Source organism: Oncorhynchus gorbuscha, linkage group LG26, assembly GCF_021184085.1.
Source record: "Oncorhynchus gorbuscha isolate QuinsamMale2020 ecotype Even-year linkage group LG26, OgorEven_v1.0, whole genome shotgun sequence".
Lineage (NCBI taxonomy): Eukaryota > Metazoa > Chordata > Actinopteri > Salmoniformes > Salmonidae > Oncorhynchus > Oncorhynchus gorbuscha.
In genome coordinates, this window is record NC_060198.1 from 11,778,479 (window position 1) to 11,797,184 (window position 18,706).

The 18,706-nt window shown below is 42.2% G+C and overlaps 3 protein-coding genes across 4 annotated transcripts; 2 read left to right on the plus strand and 1 right to left on the minus strand.

Moving 5' to 3' along the window:
- The first annotated feature begins 434 nt into the window (after nucleotides 1-434).
- Nucleotides 435-8,097, plus strand: LOC124016448 (WD repeat-containing protein 87-like). Its single transcript, XM_046332022.1, has 5 exons — nucleotides 435-706; nucleotides 1,155-2,200; nucleotides 6,046-6,258; nucleotides 6,399-7,803; nucleotides 8,042-8,097. The coding sequence occupies exons 2-5, from the start codon at nucleotides 1,178-1,180 to the stop codon at nucleotides 8,095-8,097; spliced, it is 2,697 nt and encodes an 898-aa protein (XP_046187978.1). The 5' UTR covers nucleotides 435-706; nucleotides 1,155-1,177.
- Nucleotides 7,883-10,259, plus strand: LOC124015236. The gene is made up of 3 exons (XM_046330296.1): nucleotides 7,883-9,071; nucleotides 9,356-9,452; nucleotides 9,622-10,259. The coding sequence occupies exons 1-2, from the start codon at nucleotides 8,097-8,099 to the stop codon at nucleotides 9,428-9,430; spliced, it is 1,050 nt and encodes a 349-aa protein (XP_046186252.1). The 5' UTR covers nucleotides 7,883-8,096; the 3' UTR covers nucleotides 9,431-9,452; nucleotides 9,622-10,259.
- A 2,156-nt stretch (nucleotides 10,260-12,415) lies between these two features.
- Nucleotides 12,416-16,431, minus strand: LOC124015909 (group XIIB secretory phospholipase A2-like protein). 2 transcript variants are annotated; one of them, XM_046331392.1, is made up of 4 exons: nucleotides 15,223-16,431; nucleotides 14,178-14,254; nucleotides 13,165-13,330; nucleotides 12,416-12,817 (listed from the first exon to the last, which is right to left on the minus strand). In XM_046331392.1, the coding sequence occupies exons 1-4, from the start codon at nucleotides 15,476-15,478 to the stop codon at nucleotides 12,699-12,701; spliced, it is 618 nt and encodes a 205-aa protein (XP_046187348.1). In that variant the 5' UTR covers nucleotides 15,479-16,431; the 3' UTR covers nucleotides 12,416-12,698. The 2 variants fall into 2 exon arrangements, with proteins under 2 accessions (XP_046187348.1, XP_046187347.1); XM_046331391.1 differs by having other exon boundaries at nucleotides 14,166-14,254; nucleotides 15,223-16,426.
- Between the last annotated feature and the right edge of the window lie 2,275 nt (nucleotides 16,432-18,706).

Here is an 18,706-nt window from a genome sequence, read left to right on the forward strand (position 1 = left end):
TGAAAGTAGATGGCTTTATGTTTCTAGAACCGTACCTCAATTTAGATGGAGTATTTGGCTGCCAGAGACAATTTGCCTGTTTATAAACCAAATAAGGGCGTGGAGTTTACTTGGTCTGGTCATGTGGTCAGGAAAAACTCCTGGCCCTGGGCATAGTACATGTGTATCAATGCGATGAAAAGACTAGCGGCGGAATTATGTTTGTAAGTTGTCATGCCTGATAGTTAAAAGAACTGCCATTGTTTCATTCCTCAGTTCAGTCAGCCCACCGATTTCTATAGATCATCTTTCACTTTGTAAATATGTAATTGAATAAAATATTCTATCTAATATTGTAAATGTGTAGTGTGTCATATTTCAACGCATTGAGCTTCACAGTCCTTTTCAGGGACACCTTCCATTGGTTTTGTATTAGAAAATCCCATGCACTTTCGCATTCTGCCCTATTGGTGGCAGTATTGGAATTGTTGGTCCTATGAAGCTGAAATAATTTAACTCGAATTAGGGGCCTGGAAACGAGTTTATTGTTTGATCAGTTACCGTTCTAGCAATTGAACAATATACAATAGTATTTCCAAGTCAAAGCACTTCGATTTTTTTTCAGACTCTGGTTGTGTACGTGCAAGTTATCGGTACCTCGAACGAGACGGCGAACACAAAGGCCTGCGAATGTAGCATTAGCACGTTAGAAGGGGGCAGACGGGAGGTAAACAATTATTACAATCATTGCTTGCACCTTTTAAGTGGCAACGTGACTTTAGATTAGGATATTTTATATATTTTGTCGATATTCTCCTACCTGGCATGCTCACATTTGACAATATTTAGCTAGCAAGCTATATGCGGGCCTGCTCTGAAAATTAGATGACTACCTAGCACATTTCAGCTGACATTCAAAACAATATTTTACAAGCAGGTTGGCATTATATAAGTCAAATTGAACTACCTATATATTGGAACTTGTTTGTTAGAAGCCTGTTAATTACTTTGAGTCCTTATGTCTTGCCTTGAACAGGCATATCTGGGCAAAAAACATCCAATGTAGCATAATCAACGACAAAACATGTTTATATTCATCACATGCTTAACGTTAGTGTTATAGTTGTCACCCAGACACACAGTACAGTTCACCCCTTTATTATCTGGAGTATCAGCCCAGCTCAGGCACCTTGGCAGAATGTACCCAATGGATCCAGAGAGGCGAAGTCACCAGAGGGAGTATGAAGAGCCAGAGACATGCAGTCAGCGGAAGGAGTATGAAGAACCAGAGACATGCAGTCAGTGGAAGGAGTATGAAGAACCAGAGACATGCAGTCACCAGAGGGAGTATGGAGAACCAGAGACATGCAGTCACCAGAGGGAGTATGGAGAACCAGAGACATGCAGTCACCAGAGGGAGTATGGAGAACCAGAGACATGCAGTCACCAGAGGGAGTATGGAGAACCAGAGACATGCAGTCACCAGAGGGAGTATGGAGAACCAGAGACATGCAGTCACCAGAGGGAGTATGGAGAACCAGAGACATGCAGTCACCAGAGGGAGTATGGAGAACCAGAGATATTCAGTCAGCGGAGGGAGTATGGAGAACCAGAGAGATGCAGTCAGCGGAGGGAGTATGAAGAACCAGAGACATACAGTCAGCGGAGGGAGTATGAAGAACCAGAGACATACAGTCAGCGGAGGGAGTACAGAGAACAGAGTTCAGGGCAATGGGACGATGGCCTTGAGACGAGAGGCAACGGCCAGGCTATGGCCAGAGATCTCTACAGTGAATACTCCAGCATGAGGAGGACTAGAGAAGATTGGGAGGACTATGGTGCTTCCTCTGATATGAGCTACACAATGGACCCATCGTCCAGAGACTGGAACGAAGGCTCATTGAGGGGTAATGGTGCTCCCTTCTCACCAGACACAGATGGGGAGGTTGATGAGGATCCTGTAGAGCTCAGTGTGGAGGACCTGGAGCTCCTTCGGAACAGGATGGAGCTGGAGATCATCGAGGAACAGATTGCCCTTAAAAAAGCTGTTCTTGCCATGGAATTGGTTGGGCCTGAATCAAAGGCCATCTGTAAACAGAAGACGAAGGACAAGGACCTTGAAGTGTTAACAACAAATGTTTCCAATAACGATGTTACTCTTAAAGAGAGGGTGAATTGCATTTTGAGAAAGCGGGCATGGACCAATGAATGTCGCTCAAAGGTATGTGCTTGTTACTACATCTGTATTGATGAATCGATTGATTTCCTGATGTTTGATGGACTGTTCTGTTCCATTACATAGACTAAGGAGAGGCAGTTGAATAACCCCTAAGTGAAGATCTAGAATCAGTTACCCATAAACCTGTCCCCATTAACCATTTAGAGGTAAAAAAATATATATATATTAAACTGACCGTAGATCAGTATTCAGGGACAACGTAGGCTTGATCAGCATCATACATATTCAAAGTCTTTCTTAGTTCTTTGTGTGTCCTTTTCAGGAAATGTGTCTTACATCGCAAACTCAACAGCACAACTTCACCACATATACATAAATACAATAGGGATGTGCATCTTTCCCTTTTCAAGATGATTTGACATGTATCTAGATGCATGTGCTCTGATACGGGAACGATAAGTTTTAGTTGGAAAGGATTCGGGTTTGATTAGAGAATTAATAGATTTGGGTTTGATACACTCACGTTTGTAGCATAGACACATCCATTTTCCATTCTGAATTTAAACGTGCTGCTGATTTAGCTCATAAGCTGGGCCTCTCAGAGCTGGAGCTGTGTGTGAGTAAACTATATACAGTGCCTTCGGAAAGTATTCATACCCCTCGACTTTTTCCACATTTTGTTACATTAGTCTGATTTCTAAAAATGATTCAATCCAATTTCTCCTCACACAATCTACACATCTACACACAATACCCCATGAGGACAAAGCAGAAACGGGTTTAGGCATTTTTGCTAATTCATCATGAGGGGAAAAGGAAACCGCACACTGCTCTTGATAGTATCACCGATCATTTAAAAAAACTGAAATCACATTTACATAAGTATTCAAACCCTTTACTCAGTACTTTGTTGAAGCACCTTTGACTGCGACTACAGCCTCAAGTCTTCTTGGGTATGACTCTACAAGCTTGGCACACCTGTATTTGTGGAGTTTCTCCCATTCTTCTCTGCAGATCCTCTCAAGATCTGTCAGGTTGGATGGGGAGCGTTGCTGCACAGCTATTTTCAGGTCTCTCCAGAGAAGTTCAAGTCTGGGCGCTGACTGGGCCACACAAGGACATTCAAAGACTTGTTCCGAAGCCACTCTTGCGTTGTCTTGGCTGTGTGCTTAGAGTCGTTGTTCTGTTGGAAGGTGAACCTTGGTCCCAGTCTGAGGTCCTGAGCACTCTGCAGCAGGTTTTCATCAAGGCTCTCTCTGTACTTTGCGCCAGTCATCTTTCCCTCGATCCTGACCAGTCTCCCAGTCCCTGCTGCTGAAAAACATCCCCACAGCATGATGCTGCCACCGCCATGCTTCACCATAGGGATGGTTCCAGGTTTCCTCAAGACGTGACTCTTGGTATTCAAGCCAAAGAGTTCATTTTTGGTTTCATCAAACCAGAGAATCTTGTTTCTTTAGGTGTCGTTTGGCAAGCTCCAAGCGGGCTGTCATGTACCTTTTACTGAGGAGTGGCTTCCGTCTGGCAACTCTGCCATTTAAAGCCTGATTTAGTGGAAGTTTCTCCCATCTCCACAGAGACTCTAGACTCCACAGAGACTCTAGAGGCCCTTCTCCCACGATTGCTCAGTCTGGCCTCGCGGCCAACTCTAGGAAAAGTCTTGGTGGTCCAAACTTCTTCTATTTAAGAATGATGGACGGCACTGTACAAAAATGTTTTGCTACCCTTCCCCAGATCTGTCTCGTTGAAGGAATTGTTTGTAGAGCTACATCATGGCTTGGTTTTTGCTGTGACATGCACTGTCAACTGTGGGACCTTTATAGACAGTTGGGTGTAGAGGTCGACTGATTAATTAGGGCCAAATTCACGTTTTCATAACAATCGTAAATCTGTGTTTTTGGCCACCGATTTCCTTTTTTTTGTTGGTTTGTTATACCTTTATTTAACTAGGCAAGTCAGTAAAGAACACATTCTTATTTTCAATGACGGCCTAGGAAGAGTGGGTTAACTGCCTTGTTCAGGGGCAGAACGATAGATTTTCACCTTGTCAGCTCAGGGGATCCAATCTTGCAACCGTACAGTTAACTAGTCCAACGCTCTAACCATTGAACTCCACAAGTAGCCTGCCTGTTACGTGAATGCAGTAGAAGCCAAGGTAAATTGCTAGCTAGCATTAAACTTATCTTTAAAAAAAAAAATCAATCGTAATCACTAATCCATTTTAGCAGGCAATATTAACCAGGTGGAATAGTGTAATTTCTCTTGCGTTCATTGCACTTAAGAGTCAGGGTATATGCAACAGTTTGGGCTGCCTGGCTCATTGCGAACTAATTTGCCAGAATTTTACGTAATTATGACATAACATTGACGGTTGTGCAATGTAACAAGAATATTTAGACTTAGGGATGCCACCCATTAGATAAAATACCGAACGGTTCCGTATTTCACTGAAATAATAAACTTTTTGTTTTCGAAATGATAGTTTCCGGATTCGACCATATTAATGAACAAAGGCTCGTATTTCTGTGTGTTATTATGTTATAATTAAGTCTGATTTGATAGAGCAGTCTGACTGAGTGATGGTAGGCAGCAGCAGGCCCGTAATCATTCATTCAAACAGCACTTTCGTGCGTTTTTCCAGCAGCTCGTCACAAGCACAGCGCTGTTTATGACTTCAAGCCTATCAGCCTAATGGCTGGTGTAACCAATGTGAAATGGCTAGCTATTTAGCTGGGTGTGCGCTAATACCGTTTCAAACGTCACTCGCTTTAAGATTATGGAGTAGTTATTCCCCTTGCACTGCAAGGGCCGCGGCTTTTGTGAAGCGATGGGTAACGCTGCTTTGAGTGTGGCTGTTGTTGATGTGTTCCTGGTTCGAGCCCAGGTAGGGGCGAGGAGAGGGACAGAAGCTATACTTTTACACTGGCAATACTATAGTGCCTATAAGAACATCCAATAGTCAAAGGTATATGAAATACAAATGGTATAGAGAGAAATTGTCCTATAAATAATATATTAACTATATTAACATGTTCTGAGCAAGGAACATAAACGTTAGCTTTTTTACATGGCACATATTTTACATGGCACATATTGCATATTGGCACATATTACTTTCTTCTCCAACACTTTGTTTTTGCATTATTTAAACCAAATTGAACATGTTTCATTATTTATTTGAGGCTACATTGATTTTATTGATATATTATATTAAGTTAAAATAAGTGTTCATTCAGTATTGTTGTAATTGTCATTATTACAACTAAATAAATTGGCCGATTAATCGGTATCGGCTTTTTTGGTCCTCCAATAATCAGTATCGGCATTGACAAATCATAATCGGTCGACCTCTAGTTGTGTGCCTTTCCAAACAATGGATGATCAATGGAAACAGATTGCACCTGAGCTCAGTTTTGAGTCTCACAGCAAAGGGTCTGAATACTTATGTAAATAATGTATTTCAGATTTTTATGGGGTATTGTGTGTGTGGATTGCTGAGGATTTTATATATATATATATATATTGTAATGAGGCTGTAACGTAACAACATTTGGAGAAAGTCAAGGGGTCCGAATACTTCCCGAAGGCTGTATGTATGTCTATGGTGTGTATGTCTATGGTGTGTGTACTATGTAAGCACGTGATCTTGCCGTAAGGGAGACTAGGCATCTACCCACCCCCTTGGCAGATTTGGGTGGACAATGTTTTATGGTTCTGAAATCGGCATAACCCACTAACTAACTTTGTCATTTTTAGTTAGTGGGTTATCTCAAAATTGAATGGTTTCAAAATCAAATGTTTTTTCTTTCTGTTGGTCAGAATAGTTTGTTTAATTCTCTGATACTGGTGGTGCCGGTACCTTCAATATTTTCCTCAATTTACTCTAGGAGGCTGCCAACCAGAAGGTCCCTCCCAAGCTTGTTCTCCATCCGCCCAAAGTGGTCAAAAGCTTTGTGGAACGGATGAACGAGTCCATCCTGCACAAAGACAGCAGATTGAAGGGCAGCCTTACCCTGGACGTCCATGAAGAGGAGCATCCTCTGAAACTCAAAGTGGAGGCTTTATTGGCACAGCGACACAATCCCACGGTGAATAAGGAGGTATGTACTATGTACCATATCTGGGATCAATTGTGCTTTGGAAGCGGACCAGCATACACGTTTAAAATGTATATAGCTGTTGCAGTGGATGGTTATTTGTTGACGTTTCCTCATGTTTGGTCCCTTATCTCATTGTTCAGGACAAAGCAGCCAAGGGCTTCCAGCACTTCCTCGATGTCCTCAACAAAGGGGTGGACATCGACAGGCTCTCAAAGATTGTCAACAATTCCAAGGATTTACCCTCTGTGGGAGAGGAGCTGCCACAAGGTCAGCCGCCTCCACTTCATGGCCAGCCCGAGACCAACTCTAAGAGTGAGAGGACGGTGCCCTCTCGCAAAAGGCGCTCCCGATTTGACGAGCTCCCACAAGGTTCATTCAATATACTCTGGGGTCAGCCCACACTATTCGGGGTTCAGCCCAATCCGTTTGGGGATCTGTTGCATCAAGTGGCCCAAGCAGGTAGGGTTCTGCCACAGCACCGCAGTCTCTTACAAAGTGGAGGAGGAGAGATTGGGCAACATAGCCTTAGCTTAGGCTTCATCCAGGCTATGGATAGCCCAAAAAACAAAAAGCCCAAGTCTACACAGGTGGAGGAGAAGAGGAAAGGGATGCTTAAGTCCAAGTCTCCACCTGTTGAGAAGAGGAAAGGGAGGCTTAAGTCCAAGTCTCCACCTGTTGAGGAGAAGAGGAAAGGGAGGCTTAAGTCCAAGTCTCCACCTGTTGAGGAGAAGAGGAAAGGGAGGCTTAAGTCCAAGTCTCCACCTGTTGAGGAGAAGAGGAAGGGGAGGCTTAAGTCCAAGTCTCCACCTGTTGAAGAGAAGAGGAAAGAGAGGCTTAAGTCCAAGTCTCCACCTGTTGAGGAGAAGAGGGAAGGAAGGCTCAAGTCCATGTCTCCACAGGTGGAGGAGAAGAGGAAAATGAGGCCTGAGGATGAGCAGAAGTACGGACAGATCCAGAGCCTGCTGCAGACTGTTGGGCTGGATCTGGGGGTGGAGGAGTTGGGCCGACTGAACGACAGAATCCAGGAGAGGCTGTATGGGAAGAAGAGAGACCTGGGGAAGAAGGGGGGCAAGAAAGAAAGTGTGTGGGGGGTTGAGAAAGAGGAGAGCAAGAAGGGCAAAGAGGAGAGTGAGAAAGATAAACAGAAGGAGAAAGAGGAGAGTGAGAAAGATAAACAGAAGGAGAAAGAGGAGAACGAGGAAGATAAACAGAAGGAGAAAGAGGAGAGCGAGGAAGATAAACAGAAGGAGAAAGAGGAGAGCGAGAAAGATAAACAGAAGGAGAAAGAGGAGAGCAAGAAAGATAAAGAGGAGAGCGCATGCTCAAGTAAATGTCACAGTATTACTTTGTTATCGGATAGCTCCAACTCCAGCCCTCCTTGCCATCGGTGGACCGCAAAATATAAACGCTCTAGCACCAGAGACCAGGACCGAGACAGAGACAGGGGCAGATCTGAGAGAGACAGAGACAGACGCTCAAGCACCAGAGACCAGGACAGAGAGAGATACAGAGACAGGGGCAGATCTGAGAGAGACAGAGACAGGGGCAGATCTGAGAGAGACAGAGACAGACGCTCAAGCACCAGAGACCAGGACAGAGAGAGATACAGAGACAGGGGCAGATCTGAGAGAGACAGAGACAGGGGCAGATCTGAGAGAGACAGAGACAGACGCTCAAGCACCAGAGACCAGGACAGAGAGAGAGACTGGGGCAGATCTGAGAGAGACAAGGACAGAGAGAGATGGTGGGAACGAGACAAAGAGTGGGATGGGGACAAGGAAAGCTTCCGGGGGCTTTACCCATACTCCAACAATCCTACACACCCTCCTGCATCTTTGATGGCAACCGACCCAGTGCAGTACTCTCAGTACATGGCATACCACGGCAGCCCCTACGCCAGCGCCTTCCCTCCAGGGTGTAGCTTTCCCCCTGGTACCGTGTTCCCTAGTACCATGCCCCCAAGTACCGTGCTCCCTGGTACAGTGCCCCTCCCTAACCCCCTTGGGTATCCACTGTACCCCAACTGCCCACCTTCTTACTATAGTGGCCCTTCAGAAAGATTTTTCCAGCCATACACACAGGCCACTGGAAACCCTCAGTTCACAAACATGGATGTACAAGTGCTGGACCCATATGCATCCCTGAGCATCCCTGAACGGGAAATAGAGACTGTGTGGCCCAGACTTGTCCATCCCAGCATAAACCAAGACTCAAAGCCTGCCGGACTAAACCGTTTGAGTATAAAAATGCAACTGAAGAGGGAACTCTTTCGGATTAACTTGATGAATTGCAAAAACATACAAGAATTGAGGCAGCTTAAGCTTAAAGAAACTCCTCTGGTGGCTGCCAAGGAGCCCGGTACAAAGAAAGTGCCAGAAGGAGATGCAGTCATAGAAGGGGAGAAACTGCATTTTGTGGTCCCTCCGGTGGCTACAACGTATTCTGGGGGACCCTGTAGAACAGGATTCCCAAATAGAAAAGGGAGAAAGGGGAAAACACTGGAAGAAAAAGAAGGTTTATTCAACCAAGGTTTATCCATGAGAAACAGAGCCTATTTGACAAGGTGGAAACTGCGTTTGGCGGAAGCGGTTGCAAAAGGCCTTGAGGTCCCCTCTGAACCAGAGCCCAAGACGGCGCCAGAAGCGAAGGACAAATCATTGACAGAATGGCAGAGGCTGTTTGCAGACTCTGTGGTGAATGTGGCTGCAACGGACCTATCTGCCCTTTCTGAACCCGAGGCTGAGAAAAAGCCAGACTGGGAGACTGAGCAGAAAAGGACAGACGAAGAGATGAAGGTGAAATTAAAGAAAAAGGTTTGTGACATTTTGAGTTCCGAGACCACATTTGCTCGAATGAATCAAAGTACTGTCTTTGCTATGAAGGTACTTCACTAATTTGTGATGTCCCCTATTGGTTATGAAGAATACATGTCTGCATCTATTCTAAACGTTAATACATTTCATCCCCAGAGAGTGGCAGAAACACCACAACCTTGATGTGTCCCTCTTGATTTTCTACTAATTAAATAGTGAGGATTTGAGATATCAATATGACCAAGCCTTTTTAAAGACAATAATTATGTTGTTTTTTTCCGCAGCTTGTCGAGTTCAACCTGAAGATGAAGCAGAAATCGATGCATTTAAAAGAAGTCCCATCAGAAGCCCCAACATAACCTGAAAGGGCGGCTGTTGTAGGTAAAACAGCTTGAAATTCAACATCTGTTTCATGTCAATGAATGTGTAGTCAGATAACACCTTAAAATGTAAGATGTCACTAATAATACCTAGAGAATCTTTTATTTGTGACACTCGCGCAATGACATCATTCATCTCAAGTCTTCTTCTTTTCTGCTGATCTTCACAGTGCGTCATGAGCTCACCTCCCCTTCGAACCTGCTGCTGACCCATCCAGACCCCGTGGACATCCGTTGGCTAACATTCTCTTTATCTAATATACACTCACTGGCCAGTTTATTAGGTACATAACGGGTCGGATCCTCCTTTTCCTCCAGAACGGCCTGAATTGTTCGGGGCACTCTACAAGTTGTCTGAAACGTTCCACATGGATGCTGGTGCGATGGCATCACGCAGTTGCTGCAGATTGGACGGCAATACATTCATGCTGCAAACAGCCCATTCCATCTCATCCCAAAGATGCTGTACTGGGTTGAGGTCTGAGGACTGCACAGGCCACTCAAGTAAACTGAACTTGCTGTCATGCTCCTCGATTGTCCAGTGTTGATGATCACATGCCCACTGGAGCTGCTGCTTCTTGTTTTTAGCTGTGGAACCCGGTGTGGTCGTCTGCTGCAATAGCCCATCCGTGACAAGGATCGACAAGTTGTGCATTCTGAGATGCTGTTCGGCACACCGCCATTTTTTCTCTGTTTGTGGCCCGTCTGTTAGCTTACACGATTCTTGCCATTCTCTTTTGACCTCTCATCAACAAGTTGTTTTCGCCAACAGGACTGCTGCAGAATGGAGTTTTTTGTTTGTTTGTTGCATCATTCGCAGGGTAGTCTAGTGGTTAGAGTGTTGGACTAGTAACCGGAAGGTTGCAAGTTCAAACCCACGTGCTGACAAGGTACAAATCGGTTGTTCTGCCCCTGAACAGGCAGTTAACCCACTGTTCCTAGGCCGTCATTGAAAATAAGAATTTGTTCTTAAACTGACTTACCTAGTTAAATAAAGGTAAAATAAATTATCGGTTAACACTAGACACTGTTCTGCCTGAAAAGCCCAGGAAGGTGGCCATTTCTGAGATACAGGCGTGCCTGGCACCGACGATCATAACATGCTTAAAGTCGCTTAGTTCAGTTGTTTTGTACATTCTAACATTTAATGGAACAGTAACTCTAATGCGTCAATCCCTGTCTCCCTGCTTTATATAGCAAGTCACGGCCACGTGACTCACTGTCTGTAAGAGCGATCCATTTTCGTAAATGGGGTGGTGTACCAAATTAACTGGCCGATGAGTGAGTTGTTTTTGGGAGTATCTGTTCTTTATTTGACTATTTTTATTTTTGACAACTTTTACTTTTACTTTGCTATATTCGTAAAGAAAATAATGTACTTTTTACTCAATACAATTTCCCTGACACCAAAAAGTACTCATTACATTTTGAATACCTAGCAGGACAGGAAAATGGTCCAATTCACACACTTATCAGAACATCCCTGGTCATCTCTACTGCCTCTGATCTGGCGGCCTGAGTATTAGAGTGTGTCCCTGGCTGTCCGTAAATTAAGAGAACACATTGTGCCATCTGGTTAGCTTAATATAAGGAATTAGAAATTATTTTACCTTTTGATACTTAAGTATATTTTAGCAATTACATTTACTTTTGATACTTCGGTATCTTTAAAACCCAATACTTTTTACGTAAGTAGTATTTTACTGGGTGACTTTCACTTGAGTCATTTTCTTTAATTTTGCTCAAGTATGATGATTGGGTAGTTTTTCCACCACTGATTGCATTCTACCACCTGGAATGTCATTGCATTCTACCACCAGAATATTTCTAGATTTGTGCACTGAACAAAAACATAAACGCAACATGTGAAGTGCTGAAGAAAAAAATCCAGGAAATGTTCCATCTTTGCCAAGATAATCCATCCACCTGACAGTTATGTCATAAAGAAGCTGATTAAACAGCATGATCATTACACAGGTGCACCTTGTGCAGGTGACAATAAACGGACACTTTAAAATGTACAGTTTTGTCACACAACACAATGTCACAGATGTCTCAAGTTTTGAGGGAGAATGCTGACTGCAGGAATGTCCACCAGAGCTCTTGCCAGATAATTTAATGTTGATTTCTCTACCATCTCCGTCGTTTTAGAGAAATTGTCAGTACGTACAACCGGCCTCACAACCACAGCCCACGTGGGGGGTGTTGTGGAGCATTTCTGTCTGTAGTGAAGCCCTTTTGTGGGGATTTTTTTATATTTCTGATTGGCTGAGCCTGGTGGTGGGTGGCTCTGGCTGCCAAGTGGGTGGGCCTATGCCCTCCAAGGCCCAACCATGGCTACACCTCTGCCCAGTCATGTGAAATCCATAAATTAGTGCCTAATGAACTTATTTCCTTATATGAACTCTAACCCAGTAAAAACATAGAAATTGTTGCATGTTGCTATTATATTTTTGTTCAGTATAATAATACCACCATAGGTTTGTCTTTTGACCATATCATCTGAGGATTCATATTGAAGTTTTTTTTCAGTGTACTGTATGTTCAGATTGCTTTTATGGCATGGGCAGTAACCAGGTTGTTTTAGTTATAAAAGCCAGGAAACTGTCTAACTATTTTCAATCCCAAGCTTATAGATCCTGTCCTGTTTCATTTTGTATATATTTAACTGAATAAACTGCTTTCTTTGTATCTCAGGACTAAGTGTGGAGTAATGTATAATTTCTACCTAATTGTGTCAATTAAAAAATGAATTATGTTATGGTGAGATATAAAACACATTTGAATTTAATAGAAGATAATGTCTGGCATTCATCTTTGTAAATTCATGTACAGTGTATTTGTATAGTTAGTGTATAGTTTGAACTTCAGATTTGTGTGTGTTCTGTGTTCCCCTGTTTTCAGGAAGAGATGCTTTCTGAAGCACATGGTATTCTCATATTTTCCACAACTCAAGAAGACAAATACAAGATTGTATTGTATTACACATTTTTTTGTAGATTAAAAAAAATAATAAACCCAACAGTTGTTGCAAATATACAGCACTTGTTCTGTTAAACAAAACCAAGTAAAACACCAAATAAATTACACAAATAGCCAAAATATGAGTCTTTTGAAAAAACCCTAATCAATTTGAATCTCCAGCAGTCATTTGGAGTGACGTATCATCCCAAATTACTTGGTGAATAGGAGAGCTGTGTGTGTATGCATGCATACGTGTGTGTGTGTGTATGTCTGTAACCCTAATTTAAAGCTCATCCCTCTCCTCTCCTTCACAGAGGCAGGCTTCCCTCTGGCTGTTCATGTAGGGCCTGCAGCCCAGAGTCCAGACTGTGTTGAACAGGGTGTCTGCTACCGTCTCACAGGCTAGAAGGTAAAGAGGGACATGGGGATGAGAGTTAATTACTGGCCTATTTAAACATCTTGAACAAAATATCAATAGGCCTGATGAAAGTGCAATGAAGTTCAGGTATAGGGCTGTAGGTGTAATCTGTGGCTCTGTATGAAAAGTGTACAAGCTGTCAAATCTTAGATTTTTACTTAATTCCTTGCACCCCCACAAAGTTCATTGGAGAAAGTTTGAGGGGAGGGATGTTGGCGCCTCCTGCAATGGACTTTGAGAGTGAGTTGAGGAACAGAGGAATCAAGGGCTTGATGGCTTATACACTTTTCAGACTGGAACTCTCCATGTACACTGCATCAGGTTGACTGACCTTCAACCTTTGACATGAAGCCCAGGCTCTTCTTGAGGTCAGAGCAGATGCTGTGGAGACACCAGCGGAACTTGGAGTCGCAGCGGTACTTGTTGGAGCCGCAGGTGTCGTAACACATGTCCAGCTGATTGCAGCACTTAGTCATGGCAGGGATACCCAGATCAACCTTGATGGAACGGGACAAGGGTGGTGAGTGTGTGTGTGTGTGTGTGTGTGTGTGTGTGTGTGTGTGTGTGTGTGTGTGTGTGTGTGTGTGTGTGTGTGTGTGTGTGTGTGTGTGTGTGTGTGTGTGTGTGTGTGTGTGTGTGTGTGTGTGTGTGTGTGTGTATAATGGTGTTATACACTAAGTGTACAAAACATTAGGAACACCTTCCTAATATTGAGTTGCACCAACTTTTGCCCTCAGAACAGCCGCCATTAGTCGGGGTGTGGACTCTACAAGGTGTCGAAAGCGTTCCACAGGGATGCTGGCCAATGATGACTCCAATGCTCAAGTTTGCTGGATGTCCTTTGGGTGGCGGACTATTCTTGATACACACAGGAAACGGTTGACCGTTTACAAACCCAGCAGCATTGCAGTTCTTGACACGCTCAAAACGGTGCGCTTGGCACGTACTACCATACCTTGTTCAAAGGCACTCAAATATGTTGTCTTGCCCATTCATCCTCTGAATGGCACACATACACAGTCCATGTCTCACTTGTCTCAAGGCTTAAAAATCCTACTTTAACCTGTCTCCTCCCCTTTATCAACACTGATTTGAAGTGGATTTAACAAGTGACATCATTAAGGGATCATAGTGTTCAACTGGTCAGTCTGTCATTGAAGGAGCAGGTGTTCCTAATTTTTTGTACACTCAGTGCATGCATACTCTTCAATCTGTATATTATTGGAGTTGTATGACCAATGTACAAGTCGAAAAATACTTGATTGGGGAAATGTTTCACCGAGCATTAATGTGTGGGTGTGCGTGTGTTTCCAATCATCTACATATGCATACACTATTGGGTACCGGAAGGCCTAGGAAGTAGGCGCTGCATCCGTTGGGCTCTGGCATCTGGTAGTCAGGGCGAGGAAGAGGAGCTTTACCTGAGGTAGAAAGAATGTTAGAGACATCAGTTCCCTTCAATTCAAGAAATTTCATGAGGAATATTTATTTCCACTTTTAATTTATTTTTAAATCCAAAGAGGAAAGTAGGAACTGGAATTTCAGTTTTACTTGATAAATTAATTGAATTGACTTGAAATGGAACTGAACCCATCCTTGTTTGCCATCCACACTTGATTGACCAACCAACCAAACCAAAGGGAGCCCACTGGTCACAGATGTCAATTCAAAGTCTACTCCACACTGGTTCAACCTAATTTCATTGAAATGATGTGGAAACAATGTTGATTCAACCAGTGTGTGCCCAGTGGGAGGTTGAATGTCCATAAATTGTATGTCAGACAACAGACGTTGTTAGAGAAGATTATCAGTTCATCAATGGTGGCAACCAAAACAGAGTCCATGGTCAACACAGGTAAAGCCCATGGGACATGTGATATCAAAGGTGAAGACTACAGCCTAGCTGTGAATCACTGAGTATTTCACACTTTACCTCATGACACCTCTGCCAGCTCTCTCTCCTTGCTCATAGTCCACTGACTAAGGAGCATTATCAGATGTGAGGTGATAAAGGTTATTAGTAATGTCAAAGGAAATCCTAGTGTAAGCTCTCCCTAATCAGTTATATGGTGTCCTTGCATTTAAGAGTTTAAATGGCTTCAACATGAGGATGTGTTAAAGACCTCAGAAAATCTTAATGTCCATGTTTATCTCCATTGGGTACCATCTCGCTAATCTATAATGGATCTCTACCTGCCCGGATAATCGTTACGCAATTTGAATTTAGGATCACATGGAAGCGGTCTATACAGAACAGAATATCTCGGCTAACTAATCACTAGCCTGGTCTAGGTGGACTTGTTTCGCTAACTCCTCTGACTATCGTTGGCATGCCACGCATATGATACATGCATGATAGGATAGCCAGAGTCGTCGGTCATGTTCTTACCATATCGACAGCGGTACTGGCACACTCCATCGCGTCCGCCCATAAGCTCCAGCACGGAGTCAAAGTATCCATTGACGGCTTCAAAGCCTCCCCTAACGGAGTTCAGTCCCCACTCGTCCTCATCCTCTGCCTGGGAGGGGTCGACAGGGGCCTGGCTTGGGTCCACTGGTGCAGGTTCCTCAGCGTCCTGGGAGAGGGTCCCCTGGGTGGAGAGGCTCAAAACCAGAAGGAGAGCAAGGGAGGCCCAGTGCGTCATTGTGGTTCAGAGAAGCGGAGGGACAGCTAGGGACACAGCGTTGACGATCCACCAAGTTCAGCTGGAGGAATGAGAGAGACAAACACCGAGAGAGAGAGAGAGGGAACGAGACAACTCACTCTGTCACGTCAACCGGCACCCAGACCTGGACTTTGAGCTAGACACCGGGACAGCCTCCACTGTGGAGGAACGAAGGTCAGCTCCTATCTAGATTGTATTTCTGTTTCAAAGGTGCCCAATGTGTGCTATATGTATCTGTTTCGTTGTAATCATATTGGTCTCAGTGTTTTGACTATGATTCTATAAAGACTTGATGTTCTGTTTTGACCATGATCCTATAAAGACTGAAGATTCTGTCAACAATTTTGACTATATCAAAAGACTGGTGATTATGTCATGAAACAGTCAACTAACTATTTTTACTTCACACTTGTTCACTATTCAGTTTTCTTACAAATTATGGTTAGAAAAAAAATCAATGCACTGCATTACTACACTTGACTTATTAAACAAATAACATTGGCAAAGCTTGGCCCAGAGACCTAATTGTGTCACGTATACTACTGATTATTTATCTTTCAACACGTTCTAGTGTGCTGATAGAACATGCCCTTTTTAAAATTTGTATTATTATTATTTTTATTAACAACAAATCGACACATAAAGCACATGAGGGAACACAAGCATACATAGATTACAAACAATGGACAATCGAGCTAGGGGGTACAATATCACATCACAATTACACAAGGACCTTAAGGGACATGCATATACTTACAATTCTAACAGCTTTTTTGTTAGTAGAGCATTTAACCGTCTTAAAATACAGTTCAAGTTCTTTTTGTAGGTTACGAAAATGTGTTTTTCTGTTTGTAAATTTACATTTGTGAATAAAAAAAGTGATTACATAAAAATGTTTCAGCTTATTTCTATTGTATGTAAAGAATCCAAATAGTACATCTCTCCACAATAGTGTAAAATCTTCATAAATGTGTTCAGTTATAAACCTTCTGATGTCTTGCCACAGTTTTCTTACATGCATACAATGCCAAAAAAGATGCAACACTGTTTCTGGGTGGTCATTACAAAAGGAGCAATTTGAGTTGATGTTTTCCTTAAACTTCTTCATATAGTGGTTGGCAGGATAATATTTATGAATAATTTAAGGAAACGTCCTTAATTTTGTTAACAAGTAAGTATGTGTGTGGCAACATCCAAACTTTTTTCCAACAGATATTATCAATAAATCCATTACAATAAGGCATGACGTATAGATACAACATCCTGCTGAAACAAGGTTTGTATCGCTCTGTTGTTGAATGGACCAAAAGAGAAACAAATCTTTCCTACTGATGAGTCAACAGGGTCAATTGAAGGTAGGCTCTGAGGGTCAGGTCTTGACATGTTCCTGAATAACATAGCAACACCTGAGGGAATGGCATCTAAAACAATTGCAAAATCTTTAGGTGTTACAGGGACCTTGTAAAGTGATAAGAATTCTTTATAACTGAGTAAAAGACCCTCTGCATTTACCAGTTGGCTCACCAATAGGATATTATTTTGGGAACCAATATTCTAAAAACAAAGAAGTATTTTTATAAATATATCCTGATTATTCCATATATAATATCTGTGTGGAGAAAAATTGTGTTTATAAATTAAGGACCATGACAAGAAAACCTGCCGATGAAAAGCAGAAAGTTTCACTGGAACTTTGTCAATATTATAATTGCAAAACAACATGAAGTTAAGGCCACCAAAAGTAGAGAAGATATGATGAGGTATAAAATACCAGATAGTAGTGGGTCGTCTTAGGAATTGTTTTATCCAATTGATCTTAAAAGTATTATTTAAAGTAGTAAAGTCCAGAAAATTCAGTCCACCATTCTCATAAGTGTTCATTACAACAGTTTTCCTAATGTAATGGGTATGGTTTCTCTAAAGAAATTTGAAAAGCATCTGGTCTATCTCCTTGCTTATTTTATTGTCAAGATAGAACGCCATATGTTAGTCTAGAGATACCTTCGGCCTTGGTTATGAGGACTCTACCTTTTAAAGATAAGTCCCTCTGTAGCCATTGATTTAGCTTCTTCTGGGGTTTTTTAATAAGAGGGTTGAAATTTAGTAAGCCTCTAGACTTCTGATCGTTTGTAATGGTTCTGCCTAAATATGTAAGTTATTCTTTTACTGGAATACCATAATATGAAGGTGTCACACAATCTTTGACAGCTATGAGTTCACATTTATTAATGTTAAGATATAGACCAGACACTTTGGAAAAGGATTGTATCACATTGATCGATATGGGAATTTGGTTAGCGCCTTTCAGAAAAAGTGTAGTATCATTAGCCAGCTGGCTTATAATAATTTCCTTACCAGCTATGGAAATACCTTATTTAAAGAATTTGCAAGAAGTTGGGTGATTAATAAAAACAGGTACGGAGAGATAGGACAGCCTTGCCTAATTGCTCTCTTTTACTCAAATCTAGGTGAGGTGCCATATTTCAATTTGATAAAGCTGTTACCATTTGCATAGTCTTATTAGCCTTACAGAAACAAATCCCCAAAGCCAAGTCTCTCAAGGGAGTGGAAGACAAACTGATGCTCTACTGTGTCAAATGCTTTATAAAAATCTAAAAATAATATGAAGCTATTCTCAGTGATTAGGTCTGAGTAGTCAAGTATGTATAATACTAGTCTGACATTGTTAGAAATATGTATGTTCCTCATGAAGCCAGACTGTGTTTCATCAAAGATTGCATCCAGGACTTCTTTAATTATTTTTGCAAGTAGTAAGGCTTGATCTTATAGTCATTATTAAGAAGACAGATTGGATGCCAGTTATCGATGAGCAGCACTTATTTTTTAGGCTTATGTATTAGTGTTATTAACCCCTGACTCATTGTAGGAGGGGGAACATTGTTTTTAATACTCTCTAAAAAGACTTCAAATAGGAAGCTACTTGTTCAGAAAATAATTAGTGAAAGTCTGATGTAATCCATCAACACCTGGTGATTTATTGTGCTTTAGATGTTTGATAGACTCTATAATCTCTTCAACTTTGATAGGTTCATCACACTGTTTAGATTCTATATCACTGATAGAGTGAACATTATTCAGTGAGTTAAAAAATATATATCTGTGGATTCCTGACAATACGTAGAGCTATACAATTTTCTGTAAAAATTGCTACAGTATTTAGCGATTCATTTTTGGTCATCTGTAATA